Genomic DNA, 15,319 nt, shown 5'->3' with positions numbered 1-15,319 from the left:
AAGTGGTGAATTAGTAAAATTTTTACAAAATTAATTACATACTAACTTGGGGAGCTGCTGTTTAATTCTATGGAAAGTCTTTTTACAAAATAAAGGGTTAAAGTAAATCAATACTCCTCACATAACTTCTTGCACAATTTGTATTTCCTTCTGACAATTCCACACACCGCGAATGTCTGACGAGCACACTAATGGGCAAACAGTGGGAGGGGTGCACCGGTGGACGCACAGCCAAGGCCTGTCCCCTGGATCCAGAAACGCACTGGGAAGTCACAGCCTATTTGGAAGGTTCTGCTCAAAAATCCCTGCGTGAGGGACACACCTGGGGGGGGTGCCGTGCTGGTGCCACTCAGCAAACCTACCGCAGCTGGCCACTCTGACAGCTCAGGAACTGTCCCCCTCTCTCCGGTTAAACACCAGAAGAGGCACTCACACCCGGTGACAAGTATGCTGACTGACTTCACTTATGCCCCTCCCAGCAGAGCCCTGTCCTTTCTGCACTCCAGCTCTGTCCTGTACAGCCTTGTCTCTGTTACTGCCAACACAGGTTCATTTCTGTCCCTACCCAGATGCTGAAAACATCCCAAAGTCAGGAGCCATGCGGTTGAGGTCACAGCCCCAGCACCTGGCACGTGGTAGGCCTAAAACGTAAAGTAAGTGTATAAGCATGCGAGCTAGTGGACGCAGCAGGAGAAAGCAATACTGAGGTCACTACCCAGGGTCGTGCGTCTGAACATTCCCGAGACAGGACTTCACTCTTTCCTGTCAGGGACATCCAACTATGGACACTGGTGTTTCCGAGTGAACATTCCCTCCCATCCCTTACGCCCAGCAGAGTGAATACCTGCGTGCAATGACACATGTAAGCAAAACACCTCTCTCAGGCTAACAAAGTGTTAGTGTCTATGCAGACCCTAAGGCATGAGCTTTTTCTTGGACGTTTTCCCTTAGATTGCTCCTGGGTGGCTTCTCTGTTCCGTCAGGAACCCGCTCTGCTGAAACCTTGGAAACCTTTCATTCAAAGTTGATACGTTTGTGTTCCAATGTTTTTAAACCACATAAATTCACTTTGGTAACAATATAAAACCTAGAATATTTGTAACAATTATATGTGTAATAATTACTGTAAGTGTATAATAATGGTATGTTTTCTAAAACTGGATTAAAAAATGAGATAAAACATGGGTGAAAAAAACTAGCCATTGTCAGTAGTCAACCTCCTCCCGTGTATTACCCTAAGGTTGTTCAACAAAGTTAAGGCCTATGAAATAAAAAGTTCATTAATTACTTTTACTCAGTAATTCACTAAACAGCTTGTTAAGTACCTACTTTGTACTGGATTTTTTTTTTACAAGGTACTTAAGATACAAGAGGAAGGGAAAAAGGCATAGTCCCTACTCTCTTAAAGACAGAAAATAAGATGTTCGTGTATGCAGAGGATTAAACTTTTACAATTGTCTCTATATAAGCTGCTACAGACCTCACTTCACCTGGAAGCTGAGGGCCAAGTGGGACATCCAATTTGGCTGAGGGGAAGCAGACACCAGGTAAGTGGGTGAGTCCATGACCCTGCCCTGCATTCAGAGAGGCACGGATGGCTCTGGAACTAGCAGGGAATTTGGCTCCATATGACCCAATAAGGTGGAATCAAGGGTTTGGCAATACTACCAAACACAGACAAGGACAGAAGGTAAAACGTGTGTGGAAAACATTAGGGGCTACATCTTCACTTACGCTACACTTAGGTGCAAAAAGTTTATAATAAAACGAGCAAGCAAACAAAAAAGTGTATAATTTCTCCTCCTCTGTTGAAAATTGCTTCCCTTTTCTTCCGGTCACATAGGACATACATACCGTTCGATACCTCACATGAGACACACGACAGCCAATCTCACGGCAGCCCACTTCTAACACCTGGTGCCTTGATTCTCAGGTGACACTGTAAGTCACATGGCCATCTCAGACTGATCACAAAACCCCACATTTCATTCATTTCTTCTGCTCTCATCCTTCTCTTTACCAGCCTCTCCACACACGGCCACAGGTGCCCACAAGCCCTGCTCGTCGAAGGGCGCGCGCTGCTGCCACATCTCCGCTCGCACAGAAGGGCGCTGGCGAGCGGCGGCCATCGGCAGCACTGTAAGTGCACGACAAGCGTCTCTGGGGAGTTGGGTTTAAACTCCGCAAACGATGTCTGTAGCTTCACTTTGTAACATAAAGCAATACAAGTGACAACAGTCTTTTTTCCTTGGAAACAAAGAAGTCTTGCTTCAGGTCTCCCTGAGAAGACACTCAGCAAAACTGCCGTCAGCCCAGTGACCCATCAGGCCAGGCACACGAGGGCAGCCTCAGCCTTCACTCCGGAGCCTCTAAACGCAGGTCCCCTCTTCAGTTTTTCTAGTGTGAGGGACACTGCCACCTACTGTCTGCAACTCGGAAACAACATTAAATTCTAAGATCTCATTTTTGTTGTTGTTGTTGTTGTTGTTGTTTTTAAGAGAGGGAGGCAATTCGGTTTATTTATTTATTTAATGGAAGTACTAGGGATTGAACCCAGGACCTCATGCATGCATCTCATGCATGCTCTAACACCTCATTTTTTAAAATTACATGTTATAACTCAATTTTACAATGTTAGTTTTAATTCTAGAAATCAGATAAATTTCTGTTCTCATTGCTCTTAGTCCAACTTGGCTCTGAACAATTCTGGGCACTGCCCTGCCCATTTAATAATGGGGTTCATAATCTTTCCACCCCCAAGACCTACCATCGCCAGTAAATCACCACCAGGCCTCCACTCTGGCTCCAGCTATGTGCCCATCACACCACAGCTACCACAGCACAGGATCAACCTATGGCCCCTGGGGTGTAAAGTCATGGAAGTTTACCTGCCACCTCTCCTGCCCTCCAAATTCAAGAAAACCCTTAGGGTACTGACACCCCAGTACTCAGTCAGACTCTTGCCTCTGGTCAAGGGCCTCCAACTGCCATCAGGTGCAATTTTTAAAGGAAGGGAAAGGACCAGAGAAACCTATTAGTGAAAACTCCACGCCCCAGGGCAGGGGAGCCACGCAGGCACTGTATCCGGCCACCAGGCCATGACTTCACTGCCAAACCAGAATTCCTGAGGCAGGAAGACACAGATGAGTTTCAAACGAACCATTTACTACCTCTTTTTAAAAAACTGCATTCATTTTTATCCACCCCCCCCTTAAAAAAAGTGAATATAATGTTTTCCCCGATTCTAAAAGTAATACAAGCTCACAATAAGAAGTGTGGAGAACAGAAAGAGGCGACAAAAACAAGACTGCCCAGCATCTGCACTTGGCGTGTATCCCTCCAGACTTCGTACGTGTAAATATTTATTTTTTTAAAGAAAAATGAGCCTGTACTATGCATACTGCCTCAGAGGCCTTTCTACTAAGCAGTGATACTGGACACCTTTATCGCAGCACCTCTGCGGCAGCCACTGGATGTATCATGGTCTGTTTAGCAACCTCCTACTGATGAACAGCCAGAGTAGATCCAACTCCTGTTATAAACACGACGAGGGTCTTACATAGCCGTTTAGATGTTACTTGAAGACACTTCCTAGAAGTGGAAGAAGTGATGAAGGACTATTTGAAACCACCAACAGGATCTGAGTCAACCCTCTAGAAGGTTCTAGCTCAAGAACACAAAACTTTTTTTGGGAAGTCACCAAGTTACAGCATTTCTGGTACAGAATACACTGGAATCCTTAAGGAGCACCATCATGCCTGGCTACCGTTTCAGTGTAATGCTGTATTTAATATGTTCATGGTTTTGTCACAGAAGTAGGACACTCCCTCCACCTCTAGGGCACGTCTCCCGGCCTGTGCACATGGACTTGCCTGCTTACTTTCCCTGGTGAAGAGGGAGCCACGGGAGGGGCGGGCTGTGCACGTGGGCCAGTAACTAGACTCCCACTGGTGAAAACACAGGCAGTTTCCAAGTTTTCGTGGTGACCAGCAGCTCTGCAGCAAGCATCCACACCTGCACAAGCATCTGCAAACTCAACCGCACGTTTCTCAAGAGCAGATTTGCGAGATCACTGTTGTGCTTTAAAATCTTTTTATCAATACTCCAAAAAGGCTATAGCATATGAGAGGACCCTCTTCTCCTCTCTCACATGTTAGCAATCTTTTTAATTGTTCACACGTTTTTGGGAGTCAAGTACCTTTCTGTGCTTTTTCTGGCCTACCTATTCATACACTTGACTTAGCTAATGGGTTATCCCAGCCTTACTGATGTCCAGTCTCTTTATGTATCTGATACGCATTACACATCTTTCTCCCAAAGTCATTTATTTCTAATACTTTGCTGAACTGAAAACTGTAATGTTACATAGTCAAATACGAGACTTCTCCACGAAGGCTTCCCAGGATTCCGCCTTCCAAGCTCTTCCCACCACAGTCCCACAACACTCCTGTTTCTCTGCTCCTTCTCCAACCTCAAGCTACCCTTGCTCACCACTGTCGCCAGTGTTCCATGATTCGGTCAAGCCCTGTGTTGGACATCAGCTGGGCCTCAGTCTCAGGTGCTACAGAGGGCAGGACAGGGGCAGTGCTTCACTGCAGGCAGCCCCAGAGCGTTACTGTGCAAACAGCAGGTGGCTGACGCAGGGCCCGAGCTGGACCCGAGATCTCGCTGGTGCCACTGCTCTCAGCACCAATCCGCTCTGGCTTGCCGCACTGGTGGGGAAGTTATTAACTTTATTTCTGGGGGCTCAGCTGAGCTACTTCTTTCTCCTGTTTCTCTTTTAAGCTCTTCTAAGGTATTAAAGTGTCTAAGAAATGCTGGTTGGCCTTTCTTACCTATAAAGGTCAAGGATGATTAATACCAGTGACTTGTGCGTGCTTCTCAACAACTGTGATGTGACTGCTCCGTCCTCAGGCCTCTCCCTTCAACCTAACAACCTGCTACGGCTCGGCTGATGACAGGGGCCGGTGGGGGGGGGGGCGCCCTATGGACGACAGCAGAGACCGGTAGGCCTCAGCTGAGGTGACAGGTGTATGTGGGTTTCACCGCTGGCCACGCTGCCCTCCTCTATGCGGTCTCCCCTCCAGACGGCGGCGGCCAGCAGCTCCCTCAGGTGTAGCACTGATGTCCGCGCGGAGCCCCGAGCACTGCCTTAGAGAAGAGCTGAGCCCCGCAGCAAGCTCACTGGCTCTTCTGTAGCTCTGATTTGTTGTTTAAATGATTCGGTAACTTTTAACATTAGCTGTTAAATTTCTCAGTTCCAGAATACCTACTAGGTTCTTTTTTTTTTTTAAACAGTTTTTCTCTGCTGAGACTTGCTATTTGTTCATCACTACGAGCAGAGTTTCCTCTACTCCCAAGTACAGGGTAACAGCTGTTTTAATGTCCTATCCACTAACTCCAAAGTCAGGATCATTTTGGGGTAAATGAGTGACTGCTAATGGGCACAGGATTTCATTTTGGGGTGATAAAAAAGTTCTAAAACTGACTGTAAGTGCTGGTTGTTAAAGCACTCCACAGAAGAAAATCTCAATTTCTCAGTAAACAGTGTTCTGGCCATCACGCCCCTGCACCAAGGGCTGACTCAGCATCAATCCTGACTGCTAGAATTCTCTAGGGAAAAAAATTAACTCCTATCAGACTCCGGAGATTTGACAATTAATTGTTATGCATGAAACCTGTCTAGATCCAAGTTCCTACAAAAAAGTATACAGAAAACTATGGGACAGCTGGGAAAACCTGCATACAGGCTCTGAGACGAAGCCAAGGAAGTATGACTACCTTTACAGCTCTGACAGCAGCACCGCGGTTAAGAGGACAAGGCTCAGGAGGTGCATGCTCAAGTGTTTGGGACTTAAGTGTCATCAAGTCTGCAGCTTACTGCCACCTGGTTCAGTTGGAGGCACACACACACATGGTGAATGCCGCAAAGCGTCAACAACTGTCACACAGCAGTTGGTGCGAACCACCACACTATTCTCCACATGTATTTCTGTTACCTCAATTTTCCATTTCAAAAAACTGGAGAGACACATTACATGGCTAAAAAAGGCTTTATTCAGAATTTTTAGCCATCTGATAATTAAAATCCACATAACGTTAATGTAGTTTTTACTTTGGCAATGATTTGAAAAGTTTTGTCCCAGGAATCCTCATCTAACATTTTTGTAGCTATTACCCTCAATTACCACAAGGTGTTGCTCTTTCCAGGTTCAACTCAAAAAGCTCGCAAGGGAAAAAGGCTGTTACTATCACTAAGCACTAAGTGGAAAATGCACAGAACTTCCAAGACAATCTGAAAATTTTACAACCTCCTACATTTAGGAAGTAAAATTAGATAAATCTCTCAGTTCAGAGACAATGAAATAAAAAGTAGATATAATGTTAAACTAAAAGTTTTTTTAAAACTTTATAAGAGAAAGTTCATCGCTATGTCTCTAAGAAACGGTCCCAAGTCAGCTACTTTTGTATCCAGATGCCTTGGAATGTTCTGACTAACCCTGGGGTCAACCTACAGATGCTGGTCAACTAGCCGGAGCTCAGAACTGTCACCAGGCATGCTGAGGGCTTCTGAAAAAGACCCACTCTCTCCTGGAAAGACTTCTAAAGCTGCCCCCCTGACCCACGTCTGTGTCCATGGCACACACGATCTGGCTCCACGCTGCATCTGCCTGTCGATCTTCAGTCAAGTAACAGCCTGCCAGCGCTCAAGGGGCAGCATCACGAACCAGAAGTTTACAAAGCTTGAACCAAGGCGTCCACAAAGGTCACCCCTACCTCCCCGTCCCCGCCTGGCCACCAGTAAAGTGCATTATGACTGAAAATGTGTCCACATTTGAGGAATCTAGATGAAAAACACATAAGAACTTATAAAATGTACTATTCTAAAATAATTTTAAACTTACGAAAACAGTACAAGGAACACCCATACACCCTTATTCAGACCTGCCTACTGTGAACTGTTTACCATTTGTTTTACCATTTGCCACCTCCTATCCCTGACTGTCTGCCTCCACCCCCCAAACTTCCCTGAACCCTTTAAGGATACACGCCATGGTCCTTCACCCATGAATACTCGGTGTGTGGTTCCTACAACAGGGACACTCTTTAACAGAAATGCAGTTTGGTTACCAACCTTGTACACTGATAATGACGTGGCATCTTCCACCCACATTCCAGTTCTGTCCCCACATCCCCGGCCTCTCCCGACAGTCCTGGGGTCAGTCCAGGCACCTGGAGCAACCTGGACTGTCCTGTCTCCTTAGCCTCCTTTAACCTGGAACGTTCCCTCTACCTCAGTCTCTCAGGACATGGGCATTTTTGAGGAATACAGCCCCACCCGCTCTCAGCCGTTGTGGTACAACATTCCTCACTTTTTTCTGTGTACTGTTTCTTTATGATTAACTGAAGTTATGTCTCAGCCAAAACTTGGCCTGGGGATGTCACGTCCAGTATCCACGTCTCTGTCACTGACATGATTGCCTGGTCACTGTAAAATCTCTGGCTGTTTCTTTTCCTCGTTTGCAACATAAAAAAGTCTGTGGGAAGACATTTTAAGATCATGCAAATTTCTGTTCCTCATCCAATTTTCCACACAGAAATGCTCTGTACTATTTTTGCAACTTTTTTACAAGTCTGAATTAATAACAAAATAGTTTTTTTAACTTTTATTTCAAAAAGTGAACAACACAACTTGAAATCTGACTTTCAATTCCACCTGAGCGTAAGCGCTGCATGGAAGGGAGGAAAATCTGACACATAAACAACAGCCTATGCCTGAGGTGTAAGGTTATGAAGCGGGATGTTTGTGGGTCTCAGCACACCTGCATCACTAGACGTGGATAATACATGGCTTCTCCTAAGATCCAGAAAATAATAACCCTGTTACCTTTCCACTTAAATGATCTCCATGATTAAGCTCAGTTTTAAAGTACTGTGTCCATGTAACAGTGCTTCAGGAACAAAGCAGCGGCCAGACCATGAACTGCCGAGGGCAGCACGCTGCACACACAGGTGTCCGGGGCCACAGGGCTCCTGCCTTGGAACCACCGCCCCCGTCAAGACACCCACCCTCACTGTGTTACTGAATGCAGACTCCTCCCACGTGTTGGGACGAGAACACTTACTCTCTAGGTCAGAAATGATGAGGTTGTCATGAAGTTTCACTGCCCGGTGCTGCTCAACTTCGTCTTCAAGTTCAAAAATGGTTTCTTTCATGTCGCTCCTTTCTGTCTCTTTCTCTTCCAGCTCTGATCTTAATTTCTCTAATGTCATGTTCAAATCTTCTATCTGCTTCTTAGCCTCTTCTTGGAAGGCTCGGTATTCATCTTCTACCTACATAAAGTTGACGGTGCAGGTGAGAAAAGTGAGAGTTGTTCTAAGATACACGCTAGGATGGAGGTACAGTTTCTACAGGAAGCGGGCAGTGAGCTGCTCTGCAGGGACTCAGGGCTGCACATGACATGCCTATTAAGCCTGGTTTGTTGCTACATCACTACAACCATGCTGACGTATCGCTGAACTTACTGAGATCATTTCAGGAAACTTTGGAAATTTTCCCTTCTCCAAAATTTGGACTGAAGTCATGCATCTGATTAATAATTAACATGCTTTCCCACAAAAACGATGTCTGATTTGTGACAGTTTCAATAGCAAATTAAAAATGGAAACAAAAAATTCTCAAATATTGTCACTGTCAAAGTGTTAATTCATAGTGGCCCGCAACATAAATGCTCCAACAAATGACACATCTTCTAAATTGTATCTCTAAGTCATCACTTAAACAAATGAAGGTTTAAATTATTCAAATTTTGGCCAAAGATACACTGTTTCCTACTGTAAAAATCATTAAACAGGAAAAAATGTAAGACAAAATAATTATGCACATAATTATGCACATAAGTCATGCACATAAATACTACATAAGCAAAACGAAAAAACACACTACTGAGCAGCCATGTGGGGCAGAGTCCCAGCCAGAGTGCAGCAACCCTGGGCTGCAGACTCCTCACTATCACACTGCGTGTAAAACGAGGGGGCTGGGCCAACAAGCTCTAAGGTCCCCCGCAGGGACAAAGCACAGGCCTCTTCGTACCCCGAGAGTATTTTCAACTCACAGAAGAACTCTATTTGAATAACTACAAACTCAGAAGGATGAGAAGAGACACAGCCCACAGCCTGGGACGCTGGCTCTCCATTTTCCTTACATCAAACCACCTTAGGGAAGAGGATATAAAACTGTACAACACGCTCCCCTGGGCGTCCCCAGAACTCGGGACAACTTCTGTGAGTTGTGACTCTAGCCCCATCCTCTCACAGGCAGGAAAACAGCAACAAAATGCAAGTGAGTGGAAGTGACATCATTTTAAGAACACTTTTTCAGTCCATCCCACTTCAAGAAAAGCATTCTGGAGCTTAAAAAAACGCCAGCTTACAAAGGGCCCATGGCGCGCCAGCACCAGGTGCTGCGGCTGCGCAGCGCGGGCCCAGGACGCTCTCCCCGCTGGGAACGATACCTTTGCAATGGTGTCCTGCAAACGATTGGCTTCATTCCGGGTGTGAGCCAGATCTTCCTGCAGGCTGCCGGCCAGAGCCTCTGCTTTTTCTTTGTCCAGCCTGACGCTCTCCAGGAGATCCTGAATGTCAGACTTGTCTCCGGAGTGGTGGATGGAGTACAGCTCCGCCACCTTCTGCCTCTCGTTCTCCAGCTGGGCCTTCAGGCGGTTCACCTCCACCTGGTCACTGGCCACCGTGGCTTTGTACTCCTCCAGCGAGGCTGCCAAGGCTGCCTTACCCTTCTGCTCAGACTCAATGATCCGCTCCATGTGGTGGTTGCGCTCTTTCAGCGCCCCTATCATTTCCTGAGCCTCCTTGTTGTCCTGCTCTGCCATCTTCAGAGTATTGCTTAAATGCTGCTGGACCCCAAGGAGCTGCTCGCGTTCAAAGCGGGCGTTCTCAGCTAGATCCATGTAGCGCTGTTCCAATTCCATGTAGCGGCCACTTTTCACATCCTCGTCGATGACGTAGGAAATGTGATGCTCATCCAGAAGGGAACGGAAATACTCAATCTGCCGGCTGAAGTGTTCCAACTTATCACTCTGCTGACACAAGGACTCCATGAGAATAACCTTCTCCTCGCCCAGCCTCTCGTTCTCACTGTTCAGCTCCTGGGTAATCTGCTGCAGGTCAGCGAGCTCCTGCAGCGTGGCCTGCAGCTCCTCACTCGTGCTGTGCTGGTTCTCCTCCATCTGGTGTATCCGTTCTGTCAGGCAAGCAACGGACACCTCGCTGGCATTCCCGCTGCTCCCCTTCCGAGACCGCTCCATGCTGGGAATGCCCTCCGACTCTGAGGACGACGGGGCGTCCAGCGCGTCATCGCTGGACGTTAGGGGCTGGTACACCTCGCTGCACTCGCTGTCCAGGTTGTCCATAGAGTTACTGTGCTGGTGGCCCATGAGGGTGTTCTCATCCTGGCTCAAGAGATCCTCCACGGACCCAGGGGCAGAGCCCTCCACCGAGGAAGTCAGAGTCCCTCCTCCATCGCTCTGGTTGCCGGGGGTGATTTCTGGGCTCAGGGACTGGTAGCCAAAGAGCTTCTCGGGGTTGTCTAACCTCTGCTCCAGGGAGAAGCCCAGTGCGTTCAGCCTGTCCTTCAGCATCCTGTTCTCATTTTTCAGCTGGTTGAGCTCCTCGCGGATGGCAGTGTTCTGCTCCTGCAACTGCAACAAAGTGGACTCGACATCAGTTGGCTGGTGAGCGGTGCCGGCCTCCTTCTCCGCACACTTCTCATCCCCCTCGGGACGGTCCTCGCTAATGCCCAGCTGAGCGCGCATGCCCCGGAGTTCATTTCTCAAGTGTAAAATTTCCACGTCTTTGGTTTTTGCCAACGTGAGAAGATCCTTCACCTTGGCTTCCAAAGCAGCTTTGTCACTGATCTGATTGTCCGATTTGGACTTGCTCATGCGAACATCACAGTCCGCAGCAGTGCGACCGCGGGAACGTTTAGCCAGCGCCACGTCATTAGCTCCCTGACCTGCAGAAGGCAGTTTTTTGCTCTGGTTTAGTCGGGTACGTTCACGTAATCTTTCTCTAGTAGAACTGGACTCTTTATTACCTGTGGAAGTGCTCCGCTTGGTTGAAGAACTTGTGCCTACATGTTTAAAACAAAGAATTTAAGGCAAAAAATTAGCAATAAAGAGGCACAGAGTCATGTTTCAGGTCCAATGTGATGAAATCAAAGGAACTACACACTGATTTTGACCTACATTAATCCTGCCTTAGAGGATTCCGCCAAACCAGAATGTCATTCATCTTCTAATTATCAATGAAAAGGAAGTTATACACTAAACTGTATACTGTAAAAAAGTGAATTTCATAGAGTGTGAATTATATCTCAATAAAGCTGTCACAATGAAAAACAGTTATACACGTGAACTTGAATTCTAAACCACAGCTTTAGACAGGTGGCCCCGGCATAATGTCCTCAGGCAAGCCAGGTGCAGGTGACTCTAGAGATAGTCAGGGAGCAAACCAACTGCAGAGACAGACAGTGAAGGAAGATCACAGACGAACAAGAAAGGGAAAGGCAGCTCTGAACAAGAAAATCTAAGCTAATAATAAGCACAAAAAAATATGATCAAAGTAAATGCAAAAATTTTTCACACCTTAAAATGCCACATAAATAGTACTAATAACAAGAATCATAATGACAGATAACATGGGCTTATACTTGGCTACACATGCACACATTAACACTTCATACACATTCACTTATACAAGCTTCATCACTGTCATCCTGCTTTACAGATGAAGAAACTCATGAAGAGATGTTAAAGGGGGAGAGTGCAGCTCAGTGGGAGAGCACATGCCTAGCATGCACAAAGCCGTGGGTTCAATCCCCAGTCCCTCCATTAAAATAACTAAACCTAATTACTTTCCCAACCCCCAAAAAACAACAAAAAGAAAACAGATGTTAAATAATTTTCCAGCATCCCACAGGTAATACAGGGATGAACCAAGATTCAAATGCAGGCAGGCAGTGTGGCTCCAAAATCTGCAAACTAACCAGCAGACAATTTTGCCTCTCTTAGTGTTAGAAGACGATGATGCTAACGTTAAGTTATAACAGTATGTGAATCACATACGCTGCACGAATCACACTTACTTACTGCTAAAATTTTAAACCTGTGCAAATAACTGACATGATCATGTGTTTAATATAGAAAGGATAGGAGTATGTTTAAATATCCATAAACATTTAAGAAACAGAATATTTTTCACTTTGAAAAACAATACCTAGACCTGATCAATAAACATTTTTAAAGAACCAACTGGTTCCTTATGTGGCAGGCACGAGGCTCCATAGCTAGCAAGGAGCTAAACGTCTACATGATGCGAGAAGAGAGCCCGGGGTCAGGTGTAGAGCAGGGGTAGGAATGCTGGCTGGCCATGAGGCAGACCAGGACGAGGAAGCAGAAGTGAGCCTCGTACACAGGAAGGGGAAAGGAGGTCACAGAGTCAGTGGAAGCAGCGGGGGTAGGTTTCTACAGAGCCCTGAATGCCAGGGGGAGTTCGGTGAGCCGCAGCAATAAACGCTGAGTCAATTTTCCTGAGCAGGGAAGAAGCGCAGGGAGAGAGTGCTCTGACGGAAGTTCGCCTAGAGGATGCCACGTACACGTGAGGGAGAAGGAGGAACAGCGAAGGAGGGACATGGCAGGCAGGGCAGCAAGACTAAGGGAAGGCCATATCCCGGGAGCAAGGGCTAGACCTCCTTAAGAGCAAGGAAAAGATAATAAACCAACCACGTGTGCAAACACGTGTGATCTCACCAGGAAACTCTACAGACTAAAGATAGGAGGAGATCTGGATGGCGTTGAAGTATTGGTTTCCTTCTTACCACAGAAGCTGGAATGTTAAACGTGGTGCCGACCCTGCTCGGGAGGAAAAGACCCAAGTTTAGTTCTCGCTCCGCCACCAGTTCTGCATCCTGGTACAAAACAGGCACCCAGAACACAGTCACTGAGAAAGCAAGGCCGTGGCTCTGAGCAGGAGACTTAAGCTTCCTAAGGGTAGCTTCCACATCCCTAAAATGAAGTTTAAAATAGCCTCCATCTCAGAGGGCCGTCGTGAGGATAAAATGGAATAATGCCTGCAAAGCACAAAGTAAGAGTAAGGACTTCCACGTTTCCTCCTGGCGACCACAGCGCCCTGCTCACAGAGGGGCATGAGCTGGTGGAAGCAAGATTCCCGAGGGTCAAAGCAGGAGAGGGGACAGAAGGCAAGCATGGACCAGGAAAGAATCCAATACACACAAGAGGGGCGAAGCACCTAAAGATTATGGTCAGCTGTAATTTCTGCCAGTCTGCTCTCATAAGCTTCATCATAAACACATGATCTTAAGTTTATTGGAAGTTTTAAAGTTTTTTTCTATAAGTGTAAGAAGTAAAATATGACAGCATTACTCCTTGGACTACAGAATGAGATCTGAACACAAACTGCTGCTGCTGATGAAGAAAGAATGGCAGAACTGGCATGAACGGACCTGGCCTTGATCATGGAACGAGACAGCCAGCCGATCACCCCCTGGGAAGGAGCAAGGGAAAGGAAACTGGGTCTGTCTCCCCAAGGCTCTGGGTCCAGTGACATTTACAGCCAACAGAGAGAACAAAGGAACATGGCCAAGGACATCACAGGGAAGTGACACCAAAATCCAGATCATGGGAAACTACAGGTCAAACAACCATTTCTACAAAAATTAAATTCCAGGATTCAAAGATTTAAAAAAGAAGATTTAAGACAATTCACCAATACATGGACTTTAAATGAATCTGGTGAATTCTGATCCAAACAAATAAGTAAATAAATATACGTAATTATTTCTAAGACAGCTGGAAATTCACAAACTTACTGAACAATTTATGACTCAAAGAATGACTATTAATTATTTTAAGGACTGATAACGGTATTGAGAATATATTTTTAAAAGAACCCTTATCTTTCAAAGATAATTAAATATTTGTGGACAACACCTAGAATTCGCTTCAAAATAATCCGGGGGAAGGAGGGGGTCACGGAGCTAGGAGTGGCCGCCGGGTGACAAGGGTGATGAGTACTTGGGGTTGAAATACCCGGTACTCTTGCACACGCTTGAAACTTTCTACGATTAGAAGAATTCCCCACTGCTGCACTCAGCCCGTTCAGACAAAGCGGCAGCAGGACGCTCATACCTGTGCCAGTCTTAGACTTGTTCTCCACGGTGCTCATGGTGGGGGCGGGGGCAGAAGGTGCAGTGGAACAGCAGGTGCTTTTTTTTCCTTTGACACCATTGGTCACTGTCACCCCTCCAGCCATCCCAGCTAAAAGGTCATCATTGCTCTTGGTCTAGAAGCAACAGAAAATAAAAACAAGTTGACTAGATGAAGCAAGATTAAATAACATTTTGAGACTAAACAAAGCCCCGGACTTTTATGTCGCGTCCAAGAGCTCTACAAAGACTTTCCAACAGTTACCAAGCAGCGCCTCATGCTGAGCTACAAAAACAGAACCTCTTTACTGGTTTATAAACCATCATGCACTTCTTTTTAAAATATGAAAATCACAATGAACTCAAGATTTGACGGAAGCCTACGTCGGCCCCACAGGCCAGACTCAGCAAGGGGGGGAAACAGTGAAGACGTCCTCCTTGCTACCCTCTCACGCCTGACACAGTTTACGAGCCAGGACATCCGAGAGACATCACACACACTACCTCGGGGAAGTTCGATGCCACCTTACAATGTCTAGAGGGAAACAGTGTCAGGAGTCAGAAACAACCTTCACTGCTCTAAAGTGATTTAACATCTAGAAGAGGTTATGCCAAAATTTATTTTTCTTACCTTATCTAGTTTTTCAGTAGTCTAACTTAAACCAAAATTGAAAGGAGATTTTTTTTTCAAGGCCTAAGTAATATGAAAATTTTAAAAACTGGAGATTAATGAGTGAGGGTTAGTCAGCCTAAATGACCATATTATTTGAGAAGGACCATTTTGTAATATTTGTTTTTGTTTTATAAAGATGACTGAAAAAATGGGAGCTTCTTAAAAAGAAAACAAACACTCCGGATAACTGGATTGGGTATAAAATTATCCCTTACGAAAAAGAGAAATGAGAGAACACAGGGGAGTTAAAGATCTGTGAGAAAGAAGAAAAACTTATTTTTTTAATAAAAAAACTGAAAGTTTTGCCCATTAAGGTGAAGGCACAAGTTAAGCAGTGGATTTATGCCATTTCCCATCTGGAGCCAGGCTCATCCTCAGATTATCACAATGAATTCATTTCTTCT

General features: G+C 45.8%; 1 protein-coding gene across 3 annotated transcripts in view; it reads right to left on the bottom strand.

The window, feature by feature from the left end:
• The window catches only part of SPECC1L (sperm antigen with calponin homology and coiled-coil domains 1 like), a 112,618-nt gene that overhangs the window by 63,187 nt on the left and 34,112 nt on the right, over positions 1-15,319 (bottom strand). For 2 of the 3 annotated variants that reach the window (XR_012503690.1, XM_074356451.1), the window contains exons 3-5: positions 14,226-14,379; positions 9,516-11,149; positions 8,127-8,334 (exon numbers count right to left, since the gene is read on the bottom strand). Coding sequence is in view for 2 of the 3 variants with exons in the window: in XM_074356451.1 (XP_074212552.1) it covers positions 8,127-8,334; positions 9,516-11,149; positions 14,226-14,379 (1,996 nt within the window). In the remaining variant the exon portion in view is untranslated. The remainder of the gene's footprint in view (positions 1-8,126; positions 8,335-9,515; positions 11,150-14,225; positions 14,380-15,319) is intronic. The other variant, XM_074356452.1, reaches the window with a different exon arrangement.

The sequence above is a fragment of the Camelus bactrianus genome, chromosome 32 (assembly GCF_048773025.1).
Source record: "Camelus bactrianus isolate YW-2024 breed Bactrian camel chromosome 32, ASM4877302v1, whole genome shotgun sequence".
Taxonomy (NCBI): Eukaryota; Metazoa; Chordata; class Mammalia; order Artiodactyla; family Camelidae; genus Camelus; species Camelus bactrianus.
The sequence above is the reverse complement of the archived record's forward strand: the minus strand, read 5'-3'. Positions and strand labels throughout refer to the sequence as shown.